The sequence below is a fragment of the Thalassophryne amazonica genome, chromosome 6 (genome assembly GCF_902500255.1).
Source record: "Thalassophryne amazonica chromosome 6, fThaAma1.1, whole genome shotgun sequence".
In the NCBI taxonomy this organism is placed as follows: Eukaryota; Metazoa; Chordata; class Actinopteri; order Batrachoidiformes; family Batrachoididae; genus Thalassophryne; species Thalassophryne amazonica.
In genome coordinates, this window is record NC_047108.1 from 103,190,497 (window position 1) to 103,214,977 (window position 24,481).

Sequence of the window (24,481 nt, forward strand, 5' to 3'; positions counted from 1 at the left end):
GTTGCACCAAATGGACTGACATGAATCATGGCTCCAACACGAGAGATGTCAATTGAAACAAGGGAGAGGATTATCAAACTCTTAAAAGAGGGTAAATCATCATGCAATGTTGCAAAAGATGCTGGTTGTTCACAGTCAGCTGTGTCTAAACTCTGAACCAAATACAAACAACATGGGAAGGTTGTTAAAGGCAAACATACTGGTAGACCAAGGAAGACATCAAAGCATCAAGAAGAAAACTTAAAGCAATATGTCTCAAAAATCGAAAATGCACAACAAAACAAATGAGGAACGAATGGGAGGAAACTGGAGTCAACGTCTGTGACCGAACTGTAAGAAATCGCCTAAAGGAAATGGGATTTACATACAGAAAAGCTAAACGAAAGCCATCATTAACACCTAAACAGAAAAAAAACAAGGTTAGAATGGGCTAAGGAAAAGCAATTGTGGAATGTGGATGACTGGATGAAAGTCATATTCAGTGATGAATCTCGAATCTGCATTGGGCAAGGTGATGATGCTGGAACTTTTGTTTGGTGCCGTTCCAATGAGATTTATAAAGATGACTGCCTGAAGAGAACATGTAAATTTCCACCGTCATTGATAATATGGGGCTACATGTCAGGTAAAGGCACTGGGGAGATGGCTGTCATTACACCATCAATAAATGCACAAGTTTACGTTGATATTTTGGACACTTTTCTTATCCCATCAACTGAAAGGATGTTTGGGGATGATGAAATCATTTTTCAAGATGATAATGCATCTTGCCATAGAGCAAAACTGTGAAAACATTCCTTGCAAAAAGACACATAGGGTCAAAAAATAGTCCGGCTCTTAATCCAATTGAAAATCTTTGGTGGAAGTTGAAGAAAATGGTCCATGACAAGGCTCCAACCTGCAAAGCTGATCTGGCAACAGCAATCAAGAAAGTCGGAGCCAGATTGATGAAGAGTACTGTTTGTCACTCATTAAGTCCATGCCACAGAGACTGCAAGCTGTTATAAAAGCCAGAGGTGGTGCAACAAAATACTAGTGATGTGTTGGAGCGTTCTTTTGTTTTTCATGATTCCATAATTTTTTCCTCAGAATTGAGTGATTCCATATTTTTTCCCTCTGCTTGGTCTAAAAAAGTAACCGTTACTGACTGCCACAATTTTTTTTCCTGATTTCTTATAGTGTTTCTTAAAGCCAGAAAGTTGCCATATGAAATGACTTTAGTTTTGTGTCATGTCTGTGATCTGCTTTTTTTCTACAAAATTAAATAACTGAATGAACATCCTCCAAGGCCGGTGATTCCATAATTTTTGCCAGGGGTTGTATCTGCAGTACTATGGAGAAGGCCAAGAGGTCTACATTTATTTCACCAGGCTGCAGCAGATGGATGGCTACTTCTGATAGGTGGGTTTGGAGTGGTGATCTGCCCAGTTGCTGTCCAGGACCCAAAGTGGTACCATAGTGTGGTAGAAGCAGCAACATGTAGCACTAGCACATACTAGTGCTTGTGCACATACAGACCTGTCCCATGATACTTTACCAGTACTTTGATGAATTTGAGACTTGTGACCAGGAGTGTTAGAAAATGTTATTCAATAGTTTATTTCAGCAATATTTATACCAAAGTAGACATTCAGGTGTACATAAAACCGAGACAACCCAAGATTCAAGAGAGGGAGGGAAAAAAAAAAATCTTAAATTCTCAGAATGTTTATTAGCACTCGCCGGTGAAGGGTGTCGCATGCGCCTCATAGTTATGACCTTTCAATTTTGCAAAATGGAGCAAAATAATCAGAATAAATGTACAATTCAGTCATTTTCTAAACATATTCATTTCTAAATACTGTATATATTCTCAGACGATACCATTTGTATTAAAGTACTGTGTTTCTAAGAGCACTGTATACGTAAGAATTCTAAAAACGGGCATGAATTATTGAGCCATCAATGACCATGCCAATATGAGATGAGTGTACTTAAAAATAAGCTACTGTAGTTCTCATCAATGTCAAACGAGAGGCAACGTGGATGTTCATTGATGGATGTAGGATGAAGTCATAAGGCATTTAGCAGCAACTGGAGTCTAAATCTGCTCCATCATTTTGAGTCTTCATCTGACAAGTAAAAATATAGTGCACTTTGAAGACAAAATGAGGAAGAAAAAAAAAACAAAAAAAAAACCTCAGATGAAGACAGCAACAAGTATCAAAGAGATTCATGCAAATGGTGACAGGCTCATCAGAGGACTCTTTCTTTCTAGAATATGTTGACCATGACGAAGCTTAATGTCTGTTCCAAAAAAGCGAAGGAGTCAACCCAAACTGCCCTTTTTTTTCAAGCACACCTACTTGCATACTGGTGAAGAAACCCCTCCCTTTGTGGTTTTGTCTTAGTGGCATGTTGTCAAGTGATAGCTGCCCATCCTCCTACGGTTTATCCGCTCGTGTTTGTTCTTCTTGGCATAGGTCACTTTTCTCGTAGAACACACACTCCTGCATCGCAGCGCTGTGTAGCCATGGAGGTAATCACCTCCCATGTATCGATAACTGGATTGTAACATTCAATACTGCTGAGAAGAGAATTCCCGTCATATCTAGAAGGTGACAAGACACACCGAATGCAAAAAAGATCCCCCCCAGTAAAAATAAACAATAATACACTTTGAAATGTAAATTCCATGAAAGAAAGACAAAGCAGAACACATATATATATAATTATAATTACATGTTTTCCACTCAGATTGCAATAGCCAATCACAGATTAGTCTTTCTGTCCATCATTTACCTGTGTTTTGGCATGCTTGGCACCAGAAAGTTATGGTGGATCCAAAAAGGCTAGGACCAAAAGTTATATTGGATCAGTTCCCACTGACCAATAGCGTTAGAGCTTACTGCCAACAGCTAGCCAATCAGAGCATGGCATATGAAGGTCAGGAACTAGCTGACAGACGGTTGAAAAAAATGGCAACAAACATGTCAACAACAGCAGAAAATTGTCTGCCAGCGAGGTTTGCTCAGTTCACAGAGGAGGAACTGGTGGAAATATTGAACTCCAAGGATGCCAAAAACACTAAGAAGGTAGACAAGCACGCTACTGATGTTTTAGAAGCATTCATCGCATCAGAATCAATCATATGCTGTTCACAACAAAATAAATTGATCTAATTTACTTGACTCTTTGTTGTTTGCTTAATTTGGGAGAGGGGTGGAGAACATAACAATTGATGGATGGCAAGTCGTCCAACATAGAGAAATATTGGATGAAGAAAAATTATATTGGACTTGGCTACGCCTCGTCTACGCCTTGCCATCCATCAATTGTATAATATATACGAGGTCTGTTAGAAAAGTATCGGACCTTTTTATTTTTGCAATAACCTTATGGATTTTAATCATGTGTGATTGCATCAGCCAAGCTTGAAACTTCGTGCGCATGTGTGAGTTTTTTCACACCTGTCGGTTGCATAATTCGCCTGTGAGCACGCTTTGAGTGAGCACTGGTCCTCCCCCCTCGTCGGATTTTCATTGTGAGGAAAATGTCTGAACGGCTGGAGCAGCGCTGCATCAAAATTTTTCCAGAAACTGTGAGAGACATCCAGGTGGACACCATTCGGAAAATTCAGATGGCTTTCAGGGACGATTTTATGGGCATCACACAGATTAAGGAGTGGTACAGCCGGTTTAAAGACGGCGCACAGTGGCGGAGGGCGCGCCGCGCTCCGAGCAGCAATCGACAGGCTGAAACGACCAGATCATTTCCAAACTGAATGCTGTGTTGATATGGGACGTCGTCTGACTACCAGAGAAATGGCAAAAAAGGTGGACATAGCACTTTCCCGGCACGTTCCACTGTTAAAGGAGATTGTCATGAAAACAGGAGTGGAGGAATTCGCCACGGAGCCGCTAATGGCGTGGAATGAAAGCACCTCCGTGTTGGTCTCACAGGACATGTTGTGACATGCTCAGCTCTTCGACAATTTCTTGGATACTCACTCGACTGAAAAGCCACCCAAAGCCGTCTGAATCTTCCGAATGGTGGAAGAGCTGGGCATGTCCCGTGAGACTTCCAACACGGAGGTGCTTTTTGTTCTGCGCCATTAGCGGCTCCGTCCTGACGCGCGGATTCCGCCGCACGTCTTTCATTACAAAATCTCCTGTAACAGTGTAATGTGCCGAAAAAGTGCTATGTCCACCTCTCTTGCCATTTCTCTGGTAGTCAGACAACGTCCCATATCAACACAGCATTCAGTTTGGAAATGATCTGGTCGTTCCAGCCTGTCGATGGCCGCTCGAAGCCTTTCACTAGTTTCACTAGTGAAATCACCTGGTGGAGTCAGTGGCTGCAAAGAAAACCTGCACCCTCATGGCTCTTTCTGGAACAGGTTGCCTACCCCTGGTTTAATCAGTGAATACATATTGGCATAGAGCTACTCAATGTTCTGTGGTACACTTAGATCTTGGTTTGACTGTTACCACAGAAGCTAAAACATAAGGATAGGCTTTCTTACCCGGCTATGGCATAGAGACGTCCTCGCAGAACAGTTGCCCCTACATAACATCGAGGAGTAGTCATACTGGCTACAGTGGTCCAGTAGTCTGTCCTGATGTTATAGACCTCCACAGAGTCCAGATGTGAAACGCCATCAAAACCTCCTACTACATAGATGTGATCATTTAGCAAAGCCACACCAGCTCCTAAAACAGTACAATGGTCTCAGATTAAGGAAGAAGATACTAGCAGAGCTGCTAAGAACATTTTAGTTCTCTCTGTCATCCAAGCCTGGGGAACCCACCTGACCTTTTGGTGGCCATTGGAGTAACACTTGTCCAGTGTCCTGTGTGTGGATCATACCTCTCTACTGAATTCAGTATATTTAGTCCATCATATCCACCTACGAGTACAAAGGAAGAAAATTAAAATTTCCAAACATTTTTTCAATCATCTAATGTTTCAAAGATAGGCAAGCTGTTCTATCTGTACCAAGACAGTAGATAAGTCCACTGGCCACCACCAACCCAGCTCCTTCTCTTGCTGTTTGCATGTCTCCCAGCATGCTCCACTGGTCAATGTTTGGGTCATATCGCTCCATGCTGGTGTGTCGGCGGCTTCCATCAAAGCCACCAGCAACATAGATCATATCTGTTCAGAACCAAATAAAAAGAAAGATCTTTAGTGATTGTGTTTACACCTCTGGGAAGGATTCTGCAGGAAGGCAACACAGGTGAAGGCAATAATCATTTACCTCCAAGTGTTGTGGCTCCAGCAAGGCCACGACGCACATTCATGGTGGCAACAGTGTACCAAACGCCGTCCTCATCTGCCGTGTAGTCTAGACATTCCACAGAGCTGAGCCTCGACCGACCATCATAGCCACCAATCACATAAATCCGATCGTGGAGCGACACCGTGGCCACATAACGCCTCTTGCGTGCAATGTTCTATAATAGGCGGGAGTAGATTTTACATCTCAATCTCAACACATAAGGATCTGGTTCAAAACAATACTTACAGGAAGGAAGCTCCACTCTTGAGTTTTTGGATCATATTTTTCAACTATGTCTATTGGCGATTGTTGGCTGCCAAACCCTCCAATAACCAACAAGACTTCTTTGGCACCTAAAAACACCAATAAATTGGTAAAATTTAACAGCCACAACCATGTGGGTTACAAAGGAAGAGTTATGCATTAGAGCTGCAATAACTGCATACTTTTCCTTTCCTTGAAAAAGAAAAAAAAAGAAAGGAAAAAAAGTTTTTTTTAATGAAAGCAGTTGTTCAATAACAATGGACATTTTATTAAATGTTCAGATTATAGATAGATAGTCTTTATTGTCATTGTTACTTTTTACAAAGTCACAACGAAATTGAAAGTGCTTCGGCTCGTGAGTTAAGAGTAATAAATAGTTTAAAAACATATTGCACTGACTATGAACAGGAATAAAACATCTAAAAAAAAACAAACAAAAAAACAAAACAAATTGCATTGTTTATGGACAGGAATGGTACGGTCACAGGTTGCACTGGGTGAAAAAGACTGCCACCAGATGTATTGCATACTGAACATACTATTTCACCTTGAAGAGTTAAGTGCCATGATTGCCTTTGGATAAAAACTATTTTTTAGACGGTTTGTGTTGTGTCGACGCGGGTTGAGGAGCGGACCTGCGTCAGACGGAACCCAGCGCTACAAATAACCAGAAAAGTGGTTCCAAAAACAATATATTTATTACACCCACTGTGCCTAAAAGGTGTAAAAACAAAAACAGCGTCCCTCTGGTGGAGTGACTGTTGGCACGCTCTCCAGCGTCCGCAAGGATCAAAACCCGGCGCTCCTGGACTCACTACCACCGCCAAACACCCCCCAGGTGGACACGACAAACCGACTCTCTGTGAAGCAAAGAAGAGGTGAGGTAAGTCAGCAGTTACAACAATATCTTTCAAAAGACACACGCTATCAGCAACACATTCAGGTCTGTATCTTTTTTAACTTTATGCAAATGAGCAGCTTCTCACAACAGGTGGAGGATCACTTATCCGCACGCCACAGCAGTGAGAAGCAAGCTGCACAATTCTCATCACAATTCCAGTATACTGTGTAACAAAACACCAAGTTACTATCAACACTTAATCAAACACTTAATTACCTTTAATGTGTGCTGACAGCATGTGTCCTCACCCTTCCTTGCTTCACGGGCTCGATGTGTCAAACCCAGGCGCGGTCCTCAGCGTCTCACAAACGAACATCACAAGGTCGAGTTCCCGGCAGTTCTGCTTGAATCACACATGCCTTAAATGCAGAACGCCATCCAATTATCTGCTTCAGCTGAAAGTCTTTAAGGTTGCATGTGAGCACCAGTCACAGGTGCTACACATGATGTTGATGAGGGTGAGGACTCTTCAGCCAGCACCTTCTCCACAGACAAATCAGTTTCCATGCCACCTGAAGAGCAAAGAAAAGAAAAAAACACCAAAACATCCAGCCACACCCCCCAACACACAACAGTTTGTTCTGGTTTGTAATATTCTGTATCTCCTGCCTGATGGCATGAGCTGAAACTGACAATGTCCAGGGTGTGAGACAAATGAAACAACCTGGTGCATTTGTATTTATTTCTGAACATATTTTAAATTCAGTACTTAAACTTCAGGGATGCCAATAATGATGACCACCAATGTACATGTGTCATCAATGAATAGCATCTGTACACTGCTCCAGAACAACATTCCTAAATGATCAGAAGAAATACAAATCATAATAAAAACAAAATGCTAAAAATCACTGAGGTAGCCCGAATATACACATAAAACTGTTAAAACCAGGATTTATACCTAATCGAGCTTGCGTGCGTGGGCCTTGCATCTCACTTCTCAACTCGGGTCTTAAGTGGAATTTCTTGGCTTCGTCAACAAGGTCTCGACAGGGCAGACTACACCGAATTAGTGGCTGCAACCCAACAAAACATACTTGTTTTATTATGATGGAATATGTTACAAATATTATCTCAAAAGCACATTTTTAATTAAATGTGAGAACAACCCGCATGGCTCACCTCAGTATCAATGACATCTGTGATGTAGCGGGGGGTAAGCAGCGGCATGCGAACAAACTCAAGCATGTCTGGTAAATAGGGCTCTCTCTCTTTCCGGTTGTGTTTTACCCAGTTTAACACTGCTTCAAACACGGGCTCCTCAGAATCCACCTATGTGCAGAGAACATATGCAGAAAATGAAAAGATGACTTTAAAAAGTAAAAAAATAAATGAATAGTTAATTACTGAAAAAAATATGATAGTAATCAGTGCTTCTGGATAGAATTATCAATAACTTAGACACTACTTTTGATTGCAAACTACATATGACTGCAATTTGCAGGCATGGTCTACTTTTTAATTTTAAAAACAACAAAAGTGGGCACAACATCTCAATGATCATCATGTGAGAATAACTTTGGTTGCACAAAACAAAGTATGCGATTTCGTGATTGAAATTTTCTAAGTAAAAAGCACAAATTAAATCAAATTAAATCAAGCACAAATTTTCTCCACTATAATCACGTCGTCAAACAAATGAACAAAAGTGAGTGCTACTGTAGGGCAGTGAGATCTCAGCAGGTTGATATTTGATTTTCTCTGGTCTTACTCAGAAGAGAGGGTTGAAAGATAGTAGGAAATACAAATACATTCCACCTTATTTACTGTGAGGCAAAGCATTTGTCTGATTGCACCATAACCACATCTTTGACCACTTCAGCTGCTGTAAGTATAGTAATATCCTAACTTGGGGAACTTTGAAAGTATTCATCTCTGCAAAGGCTGAGCAGTCCTTTTTAATACAGCTATAACAGATCTGGATCCTTAAATGAACAGACACCATGCCTGCTGAGCTAAAGTGAAATTATACTGTCTCCATTGTCCCCCGTTGCTGTCTTCAGTAGAAAGAATACACAAGATTTCACAATGATCAATTTCGAATTCTAGAAAAAAACACCCTCTCGCAATGGTTATGACAGAGGTAAAAGGGAAAAAAATGGTAATCAAGATATCTTTAACAAAACAGACAGGCCAGATAAATCACATAACCACCAGCAAACACCTCCTTCATCCTCTCTGAGCGTTTTCTTTTGTTCTAGTGTCTGAAACTACAGAAACGTATTACATTTACCGGATTAAAAAAAAAAATTAGACACCTGATCTCGTAATTACGATATATATATATATATATATATATATATATATATATATATATATATATATATATATATATATATATATATATATATATATATATATATATATATATATATATATATATATATATACACACATATACATATATATATATACATATATGTATGTATGAATAGTTCAGATGCAAAACCCAGCATCTCCAAAACCATAAATTTTTAGTTGATGCCAACATGTACTTGGTTGTCAAATATTAAAGAATTTGAACAAACTGTTTTCATGTTATTGATGAAAGGCTGTGCATTTCCGCATAGGGTTTCCTTTAAATCTCCATTTTCAGCCGCATTTTTCTACATTTGAAAGAAAAAGAAAAAAAAAAAAAGGACTTACTGGGTTTTGCATGAGAATTCCAGAGTCATAATCGAAAATCACCAATTTGTAACTGCTGATACTGTATGAAACTCCTCCAGGAAGGCGGGGCACACAGACTGACATGCGCTTGGTTGGGAGTGAGCCCCTCTTTGTCCCTCAGTGGTCGTGGGGCTGTGTGAGTAAAAGCTGGAAGCCTGGGGGGGAGCGAGACACGTCTCATTTTGGTGAGACATCCGGTGTCCCTCCCTGGACATTCATCCAGGAGCACCTTAGGGGAAAATCCACACTTTATGTCTGATCACAGTGTGCTATCATCGGCTAACCTTATTGAGGGATTGGAAGTACAGAAGCTATATATAAAAAAAGAAATTAAAAAGAAAATAGAAAAGAAAAAACAAATTAGACACCTGATCTCGTAATTACAACATCAGGAGACAACTGATTTCGTAATTATGAAATCCTTTCTTGTAATTACGAGATCCTGATCTCAATAATCCCTAAAGATGGCAAGGATAAGGGAGAGTGTGCCTCGTACAGGCCAATATCAGTACTAAATACAGATTATAAACTGTTTACATCAATTAGCTTGAGACTCTGGAGGCAGCGTGTTTTTTACTGCTGCAGTCTTCACCCACTTTGCCTCAATTCCAGTGATTGACTGCTTCAAGTTTAGTGCACATAAACAATGTCAAATGTATACCCCTGGCAATAATTATGGAATCACAGGCCTCACACAAAACTAAAGTAATTTCAAATGGCAACTTTCTGGCTTTAAGAAACACTATAAGAAATCAAGAAAAAAAATTGTGGCAGTCAGTAACGGTTACTTTTTTAGACCAAGCAGAGGGAAAAAAATATGGACTCACTCAATTCTGAGGAATAAATTATGGAATCACCCTGTAAATTTTCATCCCCAAAACTAACACCTGCATCAAATCAGATCTGCTCGTTAGTCTGCATCTAAAAAGGAGTGATCACACCTTGGAGAGCTGTTGCACCAAGTGGACTGACATGAATCATGGCTCCAACACGAGAGATGTCAATTGAAACAAAGGAGAGGATTATCAAACTCTTAAAAGAGGGTAAATCATCACGCAATGTTGCAAAAGATGTTGGTTGTTCACAGTCAGCTGTGTCTAAACTCTGGACCAAATACAAACAACATGGGAAGGTTGTTAAAGGCAAACATACTGGTAGACCAAGGAAGACATCAAAGCGTCAAGACAGAAAACTTAAAGCAATATGTCTCAAAAATCGAAAATGCACAACAAAACAAATGAGGAACGAATGGGAGGAAACTGGAGTCAACGTCTGTGACCGAACTGTAACAAACCGCCTAAAGGAAATGGGATTTACATGCAGAAAAGCTAAACGAAAGCCATCATTAACACCTAAACAGAAAAAAACAAGGTTACAATGGGCTAAGGAAAAGCAATCGTGGACTGTGGATGACTGGATGAAAGTCATATTCAGTGATGAATCTCGAATCTGCATTGGGCAAGGTGATGATGCTGGAGCTTTTGTTTGGTGCCGTTCCAATAAGATTTATAAAGATGACTGCCTGAAGAGAACATGTAAATTTCCACAGTCATTGATGATATGGGGCTGCATGTCAGGTAAAGGCACTGGGGAGATGGCTGTCATTACATCATCAATAAATGCACAAGTTTACATTGATATTTTGGACACTTTTCTTATCCCATCAATTGAAAGGATGTTTGGGGATGATGATTTCATTTTTCAAGATGGTAATGCATCTTTCCATAGAGCAAAAACTGTGAAAACATTCCTTGCAAAAAGACACATAGGGTCAATGTCATGGCCTGCAAATAGTCCGGATCTTAATCCAATTGATAATCTTTGGTGGAAGTTGAAGAAAATGGTCCATGACAAGGCTCCATGACAAGGCTCCAACCTGCAAAGCTGATCTGGCAACAGCAATCAGAGAAAGTTGGAGCCAGATTGATGAAGAGTACTATTTGTCACTCATTAAGTCCATGCCTCAGAGACTGCAAGCTGTTATAAAAGCCAGAGGTGGTGCAACAAAACACTAGTGATGTGTTGGAGTGTTCTTTTGTTTTTCATGATTCCATAATTTTTTTCCTCAGAATTGAGTGATTCCATATTTTTTTCCCTCTGCTTGGTCTAAAAAAGTAATCGTTACTGACTGCCACAATTTTTTTTCCTGATTTCTTATAGTGTTTCTTAAAGCCAGAAAGTTGCCATTTGAAATTACTTTAGTTTTGTGTCATATCTGTGATCTGCGTTTTTTCTACGAAATTAAACAACTGAATGAACATCCTCCGAGGCCGGTGATTCCATAATTTTTGCCAGGGGTTGTATGTGTTGTCTTTAATTCCAATTTGTGCCATTATTACGTTCAACTAGTAATAATTGTGGATTAATTGCTGTATTTTGTCTGAGGTAATTGAAGTGTAAGCGTAATTTCGTTGTTGTTGCACTCATGTAATGACAATGACAATAAATCTTGTCTCATCTCATAATTATTACCAAAAGAATGGAACATATTGTCTCTGAACTGACTTAGGCCAAACTGGGTTTGTCTACGACAGGCAAGCACAGGACATGTAGCTGATTATCTGGTCCAAAAAAATATTAGTGCAACGCTGATCACTCTAGATGCAGAGAAGGCATTCGACTCAGTTGGCAGGAGTGCCCTTTACCAAACATTGGAACGTTTTGGCTTTAGGCTAATGAGAAATCAGTACAGTGTATTAGATCACTTTACTTAAACCCCACTGCTACAATAGACTCCAACCAGATGGGGTCTTGAGGAGGAAAAAAGGCTGATGGCGCGAGCCACCAGGTGGCACTAAACCTCTTCAAAATTGGACAAGTCGAGTACTTTGGCGCCACCTGGTGGCCAGCGCCATCAAGACCCCAATGTTTTTTCAGTTGCAATTGATAGAGTAGGGCCTATATTTGTTGATAACATTGAAATCTGGTTGGGGTCTTGATCGCACAGAGAGTTATGGGCCTTTAAATACAGCCAACTTCACAAAATGACCAGACTTTGAGCGACACCTATATTCAGTGCCATCAATCCCACAACCAAATATGTATATAAAATGAAAGAGTTTGCCTCCCTATGTCATTTGATAGTTCAACTAGCCTGGGGACTTGATGGCACTGAATGTTACACCACTTGAAAGATGGAATTTAATGAAATATCAGTTTTGCTCATTTTTGCCTTGAACTTTGATGACCCCTGGCAAGGTCACCATTTGGTTTTTGGTCAAGAAGTTTTGGGAAGTTTGTTTCTTGGTAGGTTCCATCTCTGAGCCAAGTTTCATTTAAATCTGTGTCGGCTTGAATCACACCCTAATGTAAACCTGTCTGAACTTTAAAAAATATTGGCTCATAAATCCATTTTGCTTCTTCTTGCATTGAGTGACAAATACAACATATAAGGGGGGGATTCCCCTCTTAAAGAGGTATATTTGTACCAATACAACTTATACTCCAGTGCAACTTGCACTCTGGAAAATGCTGTGCATAGAATACCATACTGACTAACGTTGCAGTCTCTGAGTGTTTCATTACAGACTGTTATCAGGGCTTTCAAATCACAAATTTTTGGTTCTGTGCTGAAAGTGCTTATGTGGAGTATTAACCTGCAGCAGATCAATAATCTATACAGCAGCACAATAATACTATAATAATAATAACACAACAGCAATTTCTCAAGATACTGTCGCTCTTACCTGAATTTCATCACATTTTATAAGCTTTTCAACCTCTGTCTGGCTGAGCAGCATAAACTCCTCGTGCTGGACCACCTCAGAGAAATGCTTCTGGGAAAAGAGCTCTGCAGCCTGCATCAAGTCCAAGCAGTTGTGTGTTTCAGCAAAGTCACGAATACCCAAACAGTTGGAGGGGTCGAGTTGACTCTCCAGAAAATCACAACATGCTCGTTTCACTCCTGAAGAAAACAGAGTGTGTGTGTGTGTGTGTGTGTGTGTGTGTACACACACACACACACACACACACACACACACACACACACACACACACACACACACACACACACACACACACACACACACACACACACACACACACACACACACATATATATACACCCAGTTAGCAAAATGCTGATATGATACTCAACCCAATTCTTCTTCTTCTTCTAAAAAAAAAAAAAAAAAAAAAAAAAAAAAAAAAAAAGATGGTGCTGCAACGACACAGGGATGTCAGGGTTAAACATGTCAATTAATTTACAGACACTGCTAACTTTACCTTTGAGCTGCAACAAGCAGGCTGCAGGAAGCAGTTCTTGTACATTCTCCACTGTGACAAGCACTGTTTCTGTGTAGACAAAGTCCAACAGGATCTCCATAGTTGAAGCAGTGAGTCCTTGAATGTCAACAAAGGATTTACCCTTCTCCGCAAGCTGTGGAGCCACAACAAGAGACAGTCATGTGTAACAGCAACACTTAAGTGATTATTTAAAAGCATCAAGTATTGGTGTTGCAATGATTCTCAATCATTCTGCAAGACAGTCAACTGTACAAAAAAAAAATTAAAAAGCCTAATTTGCCTCAAGATACCTGCTTACAGTGTGATCAACAATTTATTTATTTATGAAAAATAACTGCATCTGCTGCAGCTTCTTGTTTACAATCAAGTTGGATGTATGACCATGCAATCAGGTCAAAAAAAAGTTGCAGTTACCTCACTAGTGAACATGGCACAAAAATAGTCACTGCAGGCAGCTAGGACAATCCGATGTGCCGGAAAGTCAGTGTTCTCCACTCTCAGAGTGATATCACAAAGTGTGTTGCTCTTGCGTAGTGAATTCATTGCATTAAGAATGGATTTGGCATGGGAATTGGTCATGATGTCCTTTGGAGCCATGTCGCCTTGAGAATTTCTCAAGGATCTCAAACTACTCCACGACTCTAAGAAATAAACAGAAAAAAATATTTACATCACATACGATCATGCTACACATTCAACATGCAAGTCAAAGAGAAACAGTTTGTGGAGATTTGTGGTATACACTGACACCTGCATGGTTCAGTTAGGGTACTGTCAGCGTATTATTTGATACCCTGACAGTAAATCACGCCAGATTTCCCCCCTTATGAGGGCATATCCAAAGTATATATATCTTGATCATGATTTTGGGGAAGTCTACCAGCAACTTTTCTACTCTGGGATCAGTACCTTGTTAACACAGAAAACACTACAATTGCAGAGGTGTTTCAATCACTCATACAACTTTATGCCATGCCTTCAGACAGGCCAACTTTCAGAATGCTCCTCAAATAATGAGGAAAATAGAGGAAAAGAACAAAGCCTCATGTCTGAAAAGCAACAATTTCAATTCAATTTTTTTTAGTTCATATAGTGCCAAATCATAAATCACAACAAAGCTGCCTCAAGGCACTTCACACAATTAAGGTCTAACCTTACCAACCGCTAGAGCAAACACACAGGCGACAGTGGTAAGGAAAAACTCTCTCTGATGATTCTGTGTAGGCTCTCAGTTGTCCAGGCGGTTTCCATAGTAGAGAAGCTTGAATCTTCAACTGGACTGGGTTGCTTGACGTGAGGACGTTTCGCTTCAAATCACAGAAGCTTCCTCAGCTAAAATTCTTGCTCTGGTAGTCTGACTTCTGTCAATCAATCAATCAATCAATTTTTTTATATAGCGCCAAATCACAACAAACAGTTGCCCCAAGGCGCTTTATATTGTAAGGCAAGGCCATACAATAATTATGTAAAACCCCAACGGTCAAAACGACCCCCTGTGAGCAAGCACTTGGCTACAGTGGGAAGGAAAAACTCCCTTTTAACAGGAAGAAACCTCCAGCAGAACCAGGCTCAGGGAGGGGCAGTCTTCTGCTGGGACTGGTTGGGGCTGAGGGAGAGAACCAGGAAAAAGACATGCTGTGGAGGGGAGCAGAGATCGATCACTAATGATTAAATGCAGAGTGGTGCATACAGAGCAAAAAGAGAAAGAAACAGTGCATCATGGGAACCCCCCAGCAGTCTACGTCTATAGCAGCATAACTAAGGGATGGTTCAGGGTCACCTGATCCAGCCCTAACTATAAGCTTTAGCAAAAAGGAAAGTTTTAAGCCTAATCTTAAAAGTAGAGAGGGTGTCTGTCTCCCTGATCTGAATTGGGAGCTGGTTCCACAGGAGAGGAGCCTGAAAGCTGAAGGCTCTGCCTCCCATTCTACTCTTACAAACCCTAGGAACTACAAGTAAGCCTGCAGTCTGACAGCGAAGCGCTCTATTGGGGTGATATGGTACTACGAGGTCCCTAAGATAAGATGGGACCTGATTATTCAAAACCTTATAAGTAAGAAGAAGAATTTTAAATTCTATTCTAGAATTAACAGGAAGCCAATGAAGAGAGGCCAATATGGGTGAGATATGCTCTCTCCTTCTAGTCCCCGTCAGTACTCTAGCTGCAGCATTTTGAATTAACTGAAGGCTTTTTAGGGAACTTTTAGGACAACCTGATAATAATGAATTACAATAGTCCAGCCTAGAGGAAATAAATGCATGAATTAGTTTTTCAGCATCACTCTGAGACAAGACCTTTCTGATTTTAGAGATATTGCGTAAATGCAAAAAAGCAGTCCTAGATATTTGTTTAATATGCGCTTTGAATGACATATCCTGATCAAAAATGACTCCAAGATTTCTCACAGTATTACTAGAGGTCAGGGTAATGCCATCCACAGTAAGGATCTGGTTAGACACCATGTTTCTAAGATTTGTGGGGCCAAGTACAATAACTTCAGTTTTATCTGAGTTTAAAAGCAGGAAATTAGAGGTCATCCATGTCTTTATGTCTGTAAGACAATCCTGCAGTTTAGCTAATTGGTGTGTGTCCTCTGGCTTCATGGATAGATAAAGCTGGGTATCATCTGCGTAACAATGAAAATTTAAGCAATACCGTCTAATAATACTGCCTAAGGGAAGCATGTATAAAGTGAATAAAATTGGTCCTAGCACAGAACCTTGTGGAACTCCATAATTAACTTTAGTCTGTGAAGAAGATTCCCCATTTACATGAACAAATTGTAATCTATTAGACAAATATGATTCAAACCACCGCAGAGCAGTGCCTTTAATACCTATGGCATGCTCTAATCTCTGTAATAAAATTTTATGGTCAACAGTATCAAAAGCAGCACTGAGGTCTAACAGAACAAGCACAGAGATGAGTCCACTGTCTGAGGCCATAAGAAGATCATTTGTAACTTTCACTAATGCTGTTTCTGTACTATGATGAATTCTAAAACCTGACTGAAACTCTTCAAATAGACCATTCCTCTGCAGATGATCAGTTAGCTGTTTTACAACTACCCTTTCAAGAATTTTTGAGAGAAAAGGAAGGTTGGAGATTGGCCTATAATTAGCTAAGATAGCTGGGTCAAGTGATGGCTTTTTAAGTAATGGTTTAATTACTGCCACCTTAAAAGCCTGTGGTACATAGCCAACTAACAAAGATAGATTGATCATATTTAAGATCGAAGCATTAAATAATGGTAGGGCTTCCTTGAGCAGCCTGGTAGGAATGGGGTCTAATAAACATGTTGATGGTTTGGATGAAGTAACTAATGAAAATAACTCAGACAGAACATTCGGAGAGAAAGAGTCTAACCAAATACCGGCATCACTGAAAGCAGCCAAAGATAACGATACGTCTTTGGGATGGTTATGAGTAATTTTTTCTCTAATAGTTAAAATTTTGTTAGCAAAGAAAGTCATGAAGTCATTACTAGTTAAAGTTAATGGAATACTCAGCTCAATAGAGCTCTGACTCTTTGTCAGCCTGGCTACAGTGCTGAAAAGAAACCTGGGGTTGTTCTTATTTTCTTCAATTAGTGATGAGTAGAAAGAGGTCCTAGCTTTATGGAGGGCTTTTTTATAGAGCAACAGACTTTTTCCAGGCTAAGTGAAGATCTTCTAAGTTAGTGAGACGCCATTTCCTCTCCAACCTTATCTGCTTTAAGCTACGAGTTTGTGAGTTATACCACGGAGTCAGGCACTTCTGATTTAAAGCTCTCTTTTTTTAGAGGAGCTACAGCATCCAAAGTTGTCTTCAATGAGGATGTAAAACTATTGACGAGATACTCTATCTCACTTACAGAGTTTAGGTAGCTACTCTGCACTGTGTTGGTATATGGCATTAGAGAACATAAAGAAGGAATCATATCCTTAAACCTAGTTACAGCGCTTTCTGAAAAACTTCTAGTGTAATGAAACTTATTCCCCACTGCTGGGTAGTCCATCAGAGTAAATGTAAATGTTATTAAGAAATGATCAGACAGAAGGGAGTTTTCAGGGAATACTGTTAAGTCTTCTATTTCCATACCATAAGTCAGAACAAGATCTAAGATATGATTAAAGTGGTGCGTGTACTCATTTACTTTTTGAGCAAAGCCAATAGAGTCTAATAATAGATTAAATGCAGTGTTGAGGCTGTCATTCTCAGCATCTGTGTGGATGTTAAAATCGCCCACTATAATTATCTTATCTGAGCTAAGCACTAAGTCAGACAAAAGGTCTGAAAATTCACAGAGAAACTCACAGTAACGACCAGGTGGACGATAGATAATAACAAATAAAACTGGTTTTTGGGACTTTCAATTTGGATGGACAAGACTAAGAGTCAAGCTTTCAAATGAATTAAAGCTCTGTCTGGGTTTTTGATTAATTAATAAGCTGGAATGGAAGATTGCTGCTAATCCTCCGCCCCGGCCCGTGCTACGAGCATTCTGACAGTTAGTGTGACTCGGGGGTGTTGACTCATTTAAACTAACATATTCATCCTGCTGTAACCAGGTTTCTGTAAGGCAGAATAAATCAATATGTTGATCAATTATTATATCATTTACCAACAGGGACTTAGAAGAGAGAGACCTAATGTTTAATAGACCACATTTAACTGTTTTAGTCTGTGGTGCAGTTGAAGGTGCTATATTATTTTTTCTTTTTGAATTTTTATGCTTAAATAGATTTTTGCTGGTTATTGGTAGTCTGGGAGCAGGCACCGTCTCTACGGGGATGGGGTAATGAGGGGATGGCAGGGGGGGGAGAAGCTGCAGAGAGGTGTGTAAGACTACAACTCTGCTTCCTGGTCCCAACCCTGGATAGTCACGGTTTGGAGGATTTAAGAAAATTGGCCAGATTTCTAGAAATGAGAGCTGCTCCATCCAAAGTGGGATGGATGCCGTCTCTCCTAACAAGACCAGGTTTTCCCCAGAAGCTTTGCCAATTATCTATGAAGCCCACCTCATTTTTTGGACACCACTCAGACAGCCAGCAATTCAAGGAGAACATGCGGCTAAACATGTCACTCCCGGTCTGATTGGGGAGGGGCCCAGAGAAAACTACAGAGTCCGACATTGTTTTTGCAAAGTTACACACAGATTTAATGTTAATTTTAGTGACCTCCGATTGGCGTAACCGGGTGTCATTACTGCCGACGTGAATTACAATCTAACCAAATTTACGCTTAGCCTTAGCCAGCAGTTTCAAATTTCCTTCAATGTCGCCTGCTCTGGCCCCCGGAAGACAATTGACTATGGTTGCTGGTGTCGCTAACTTCACATTTCGCAAAACAGAGTCGCCAATAACCAGAGTTTGATCCTCGGCGGGTGTGTCGTCGAGTGGGGAAAAACGGTTAGAGATGTGAACGGGTTGGAGGTGTACACAGGGCTTCTGTTTAGAACTACGCTTCCTCCTCACAGTCACCCAGTCAGCCTGCTTTCCCGGCTGCTCGGGATCTGCCAGGGGGTAACTAACGGCGGCTAAGCTACCTTGGTCCGCACCGACTACAGGGGCCTGGCTAGCTGTAGAATTTTCCACGGTGCGGAGCCGAGTCTCCAATTCGCCCAGCCTGGCCTCCAAAGCTACGAATAAGCTACACTGTCTTGACTCTTGTAGAGAAGAATAAACCAGAAGCCAACAAAAGCTGGAGTTTTTAACCTAACCAGACCCCTCCTACCAAGAGGCCGACTGCTATAGGCTAGTGACTAAACAATAGCTCTAATTAGCACCTATTGTGCTCTAGCACTGTTTCTTTCTCTTTTTGCTCTGTATGCACCACTCTGCATTTAATCATTAGTGATCGATCTCTGCTCCCCTCCACAGCATGTCTTTTTCCTGGTTCTCTCCCTCAGGCCCAACCAGTCCCAGCAGAAGACTGCCCCTCCCTGAGCCTGGTTCTGCTGGAGGTTTCTTCCTGTTAAAAGGGAGGTTTTCCTTCCCACTGTAGCCAAGTGCTTGCTCACAGGGGGTCGTTTTGACCGTTGGGGTTTTACATAATTATTGTATGGCCTTGCCTTACAATATAAAGCGCCTTGGGGCAACTGTTTGTTGTGATTTGGCGCTATATAAAAAAATTGATTGATTGATTGATTGTTAGCAGAGGCTGCTGGAGGATGTGTCTCTACCTGAAAGGACCAAACTCAATCCATACCGCATCTGCCAACTCTTGGAGATCTGTCTTAACACCATGTATTTCCTGTTTAGGGGGAATTACTACAGGCAGATCCATGGTGGTGTGATGGGGTCTCCGGTATCCCCCACTGTGGCCAATCTGTTCATGGAGCGAGTGGAGAAGACAGCCTTGAGGTTGTTCACGGGCATCTCTCCCAGTCACTGGTTCAGATATGTTGATGACACATGGGTTATAATCAAGCAACACGAGGTCGAGGACTTTACAGAACACATCAATTTGGTGGATTCCAATAACAAGTTCACACGTGAGGATGCCAGAAACAACCATTTAGCCTTCTTGGACTGTGATGTTACGATTGGAGAGAACAGGCAGCTCCAGACAGAGGTTTACAGAAAACCCACTCACACTGACCAATATCTGCTCTTTGGCTCAAACCACCCCCTTGAACACAAGCTCGGGGTGATCAGGACTCTTCAACACAGAGCCCTACAGGTGCCCACAACTGCAGAGGGAAGGGCTAAAGAACAACAACTTGTAAGGAAAGCCCTCACAGTATGTGGGTACCCACAATGGTCCCTGGACAAAGTGCAGAAGTCCCAGAAAACAAAGAGACCAGATAGACAGGAGACGGAGACAAGAAGAAGAGGAGTGTCTCTCCCTTATTTAGCATGAGTAGGGGAAAAACTACAGAGGATCTTCAGACAGCACAAAATCCCAGTTTACTTTAAACCGGTTAACACCTTGAGACAGAAATTAGTTCACCCTAAGGACAGGATCCCTAGTTACAAACAGAGCAATGTAGTGTATTATATCAGATGTCAGGAAAACTGTAATGAACACTACATAGGTGAGACTAAGCAACCTTTAAACAAGAGGCTATACCAGCACCGCAGAGAGGTCGCCAGTGGACCTCAGTCTGCAGTTCATCTCCACCTGAAAGACACTAACCACACGTTTGAGGACAAGGAAGTTAAAATCTTAACCAGAGAGAAGAAATGGTTTGAGAGAGGTGTCAAGGAAGCATTCTTTGTAAAACAGTTGAAACCCAGCCTTAACCGGGGGGCGGGTCTCAGACATGCTTTGTCCCCTGTTTACAATGGGGTACTCAGGTCAAAGCAGTTTCAGTCTTTTGCTCATGGTAATGAGTCATTCACGTCATCAGGAGAGTCGTCAAGGGAGCCATCAGGGGAGGCTTCCATCCCATCATTAGGAGAGTGCTAACTAGAGCACAATAGGTGCTAATTAGAGCTATTGTGTAGTCACTAGCCTATAGCAGTCAGCCTCTCGGTAGGAGGGGTCTGGTTAGGTTAAAAACTCCAGCTTTTGTTGGCTTCTGGTTTATTCTTCTCTACAAGAGTCAAGACAGAAGTCAGACTACCAGAGCAAGAATTTTAGCTGAGGAAGTTTCTGTGATTTGAAGCGAAACGTCCTCACGTCAAGCAACCCAGTCCAGTCAAAGATTCAAGCTTCTCTACTCCCTCTGATGATACTGAGTAAGAAACCTTAAGCAGACCAGACTCAAAGGGGTGACACTCTGCTTAGGCCATTCTACCAAATAGGTTTACAACACAGAACATACATCTAGTTAATGTTTGGTATTTCTCTTCCATACTGAAGTGACAGCATCATGCACATACCACACCATGACACCAACATCAGCAGCTGGAGTTGTTGATACAAGATATGATGGGGCAGTGCTTTCAAATAGTTTACGACAACTTCTGATACTATCATCAATATGTCGCAAGAAAGATGCCAGGCAATGTTTTTAAAATCTTCCATTATTCCAGCCCACTGACAGAAGTGGGAACTGGTCTGCTGCTGCAACCGATCTGCTTCAAGGTTCGATGTGTTGTGTGTTCAGTGTTGCTCTTCTGTGGTTGCTGATTTTCTCTCAGTTCAAATCAGTCTATTGCACCCACACCTACGTGCACATTACACAGCATACAAAACACTACAGGACCGTTTACTCTTTATTTTTATAATAAGCTGCTACTTACCGTTCAAAGATTTGACTACTTTTTCCACCACTGGGAGGCAGTAACTATAGCTACACATTAGCTAGCAGCCAGCTAACGCCAAACTCAAGCACACACGAAAATACAGCCATATAACGTAAGCTGACGGTTAGAGAAAGACAACACACGAAGCGACAGACACAAACACTTGTCAAGAATTTCTATATACCTGTCACTGCTGTGAAGCTCACTCAAAACGTCAAAACGTCTAGCTAAGTTGCGCGGCTAGCTAACGGTAGCAGCAACAAACTAGTCTGTTGTATCCGTCACGCAGTCTGCGAAAAAACAACCCCCCCCCCCAAAAAAAAAAAAAAAACCCAAAAAACAGTGGACGAGAGCTAATCCATGATGACCACCTCCAAATGGCGCTACACACAAGCTCTCTATTTTTGAAACGTCAAAATAATAATACCACGGATACGATTAGCAAATTTCGTTCATAACTGCATGCAGACTACAGATTGGACGTAAACAGACCTGACGTCACACTAAGTGTGCGCATGCGTGCGTGCGCGCCCAACCTTCTTCTTCTGCTTCTTCTTCTATGGCGTTTAACGGCAGCCGGGATCCTTACAGTTGCATTGCTGCCACCTTCTGCATCAGTCCATTATAGCAGTACTCAATCCTCTAAGTCCAGTGTCTTTCGAGTTTTTTAAAAAACAGCACTTCCCCCTCCCACTTGAACCTATGTCTAAAATACGTCCAACAGAAACTTTTTTCAGGCTCATTCTTCGAAATTCTGAGAGAAGCTCTTACCTTTCTCAAGAATAGTTGCTACAATACCTGAGAACATCCTGCACTGTGGCTCTTGACATTCCAAGTCCATCCTGGTGCTTTGCTAGGAGGAAGCGAGTGTTCAAGAAAGTATGACCAATTCTCAGTCTAGCAATAGTGCTAATAGTCCTTTCTTTTCCATCCTCTTCTTCTACTGTTTCCTGAATCTCCCACTCTACTAGTTGTTGAAAATAAATGCCTACCATTAGTCTCTTGCTTCCAGAATTTTTGCCATTGTGAATTAATTTCCCTTCATGCAATATACGCGCCCTCTGCTTTAAAAATTTATACTAATATCAATGTTTTCTTTTGTCACAGTTTTTTGGCTAACCTATCCACCTTTTCATTTATTGGGATACCTATATGTGCTGGAACCCACATTAATGATATCTCAACCCTTGCCATCAGCTTAATCAGCAAAAGAATGTTGTAAATGAGGTATTACTAACTCCTGAATGAATCTGTCCCAGTAGTGTTGATAGCTGACACAGAGTCACTACACACCAACATTTTACAATGATCTATCTGTGCTGTCCACTGTACCGCCATTATAAAAGCAAATAATTCCACTGTGAATACATTCAGGAAATCTGATATTCTCTTGCAGGACTCAATAGTCCATCCTTGGACTACAAAAGCTGCTCCAATAGCACCTTTTTTCAACACCTCAAAAAGTATGTTCTTGGTAACTCTCTGTTACATGCTCATGAAGTGCATTGACATCATAGATAATTGGCAAAGCTTCTGGGGAAAACCTGGTCTTGTTAGGAGAGACGGCACCCATCCCACTTTGGATGGAGCAGCTCTCATTTCTAGAAATCTGGCCAATTTTCTTAAATCCTCCAAACCGTGACTATCCAGGGTTGGGACCAGGAAGCAGAGTTGTAGTCTTACACACCTCTCTGCAGCTTCTCTCCCCCTGCCATCCCCTCATTACCCCATCCCCGTAGAGACGGTGCCTGCTCCCAGACTACCAATAACCAGCAAAAATCTATTTAAGCATAAAAATTCAAAAAGAAAAAACAATATAGCACCTTCAACTGCACCACAGACTAAAACAGTTAAATGTGGTCTATTAAACATTAGGTCTCTCTCTTCTAAGTCCCTGTTAGTAAATGATATAATAATTGATCAACATATTGATTTATTCTGCCTTACAGAAACCTGGTTACAGCAGGATGAATATGTTAGTTTAAATGAGTCAACACCCCCGAGTCACACTAACTGTCAGAACGCTCGTAGCACGGGCCGAGGCGGAGGATTAGCAGCAATCTTCCATTCCAGCTTATTAATTAATCAAAAACCCAGACAGAGCTTTAATTCATTTGAAAGCTTGACTCTTAGTCTTGTCCATCCAAATTGGAAGTCCCAAAAACCAGTTTTATTTGTTGTTATCTATCGTCCTCCTGGTCGTTACTGTGAGTTTCTCTGTGAATTTTCAGACCTTTTGTCTGACTTAGTGCTTAGCTCAGATAAGATAATTATAGTGGGCGATTTTAACATCCACACAGATGCTGAGAATGACAGCCTCAACACTGCATTTAATCTATTATTAGACTCTATTGGCTTTGCTCAAAATGTAAATGAGTCCACCCACTACTTTAATCATATCTTAGATCTTGTTCTGACTTATGGTATGGAAATTGAAGACTTAACAGTATTCCCTGAAAACTCCCTTCTGCTGATCATTTCTTAATAACATTTACATTTACTCTGATGGACTACCCAGCAGTGGGGAATAGGTTTCATTACACTAGAAGTCTTTCAGAAAGCGCTGTAACTAGGTTTAAGGATATGATTCCTTCTTTATGTTCTCTAATGCCATATACCAACACAGTGCAGAGTAGCTACCTAAACTCTGTAAGTGAGATAGAGTATCTCGTTAATAGTTTTACATCCTCATTGAAGACAACCTTGGATGCTGTAGCTCCTCTGAAAAAGAGAGCTTTAAATCAGAAGTGCCTGACTCCGTGGTATAACTCACAAACTCGCAGCTTAAAGCAGATAACCCGTAAGTTGGAGAGGAAATGGCGTCTCACTAATTTAGAAGATCTTCACTTAGCCTGGAAAAAGAGTCTGTTGCTCTATAAAAAAGCCCTCCATAAAGCTAGCACATCTTACTACTCATCACTAATTGAAGAAAATAAGAACAACCCCAGGTTTCTTTTCAGCACTGTAGC

The 24,481-nt window shown here is 41.0% G+C and overlaps 1 protein-coding gene across 4 annotated transcripts; it reads right to left on the reverse strand.

Moving 5' to 3' along the window:
- Window positions 1–1,691: 1,691 nt before the first annotated feature.
- klhl12 (kelch-like family member 12) lies at window positions 1,692–22,035 on the reverse strand. 4 transcript variants are annotated; one of them, XM_034173038.1, is made up of 13 exons: window positions 21,697–21,983; window positions 16,343–16,346; window positions 13,752–13,978; window positions 13,317–13,470; window positions 12,779–12,996; window positions 7,548–7,697; window positions 7,327–7,441; window positions 5,507–5,613; window positions 5,240–5,435; window positions 4,978–5,136; window positions 4,790–4,888; window positions 4,505–4,691; window positions 1,692–2,590 (listed from the first exon to the last, which is right to left on the reverse strand). In XM_034173038.1, the coding sequence occupies exons 3-13, from the start codon at window positions 13,932–13,934 to the stop codon at window positions 2,464–2,466; spliced, it is 1,695 nt and encodes a 564-aa protein (XP_034028929.1). In that variant the 5' UTR covers window positions 13,935–13,978; window positions 16,343–16,346; window positions 21,697–21,983; the 3' UTR covers window positions 1,692–2,463. The 4 variants fall into 4 exon arrangements, with proteins under 4 accessions (XP_034028929.1, XP_034028928.1, XP_034028930.1 ...); XM_034173037.1 differs by lacking the exons at window positions 16,343–16,346; window positions 21,697–21,983 and adding an exon at window positions 22,005–22,035; XM_034173039.1 differs by lacking the exon at window positions 16,343–16,346 and having other exon boundaries at window positions 21,697–21,984.
- Between the last annotated feature and the right edge of the window lie 2,446 nt (window positions 22,036–24,481).

Excerpts from the sequence above, each read along its gene's own strand:
- klhl12 (XM_034173036.1), bottom strand. The coding sequence starts at position 21,567 with ATGTGTAGCTATAGTTACTGCCTCCCAGTGGTGGAAAAAGTAGTCAAA. Across the intron at positions 7,698-12,778 it reads TAAAATGTGATGAAATTCAG|GTGGATTCTGAGGAGCCCGT; the intron begins GTAAGAGCGACA and ends CTCTGCACATAG. Across the intron at positions 5,614-7,326 it reads ACGCACGCAAGCTCGATTAG|GTGCCAAAGAAGTCTTGTTG; the intron begins GTATAAATCCTG and ends TGGTGTTTTTAG.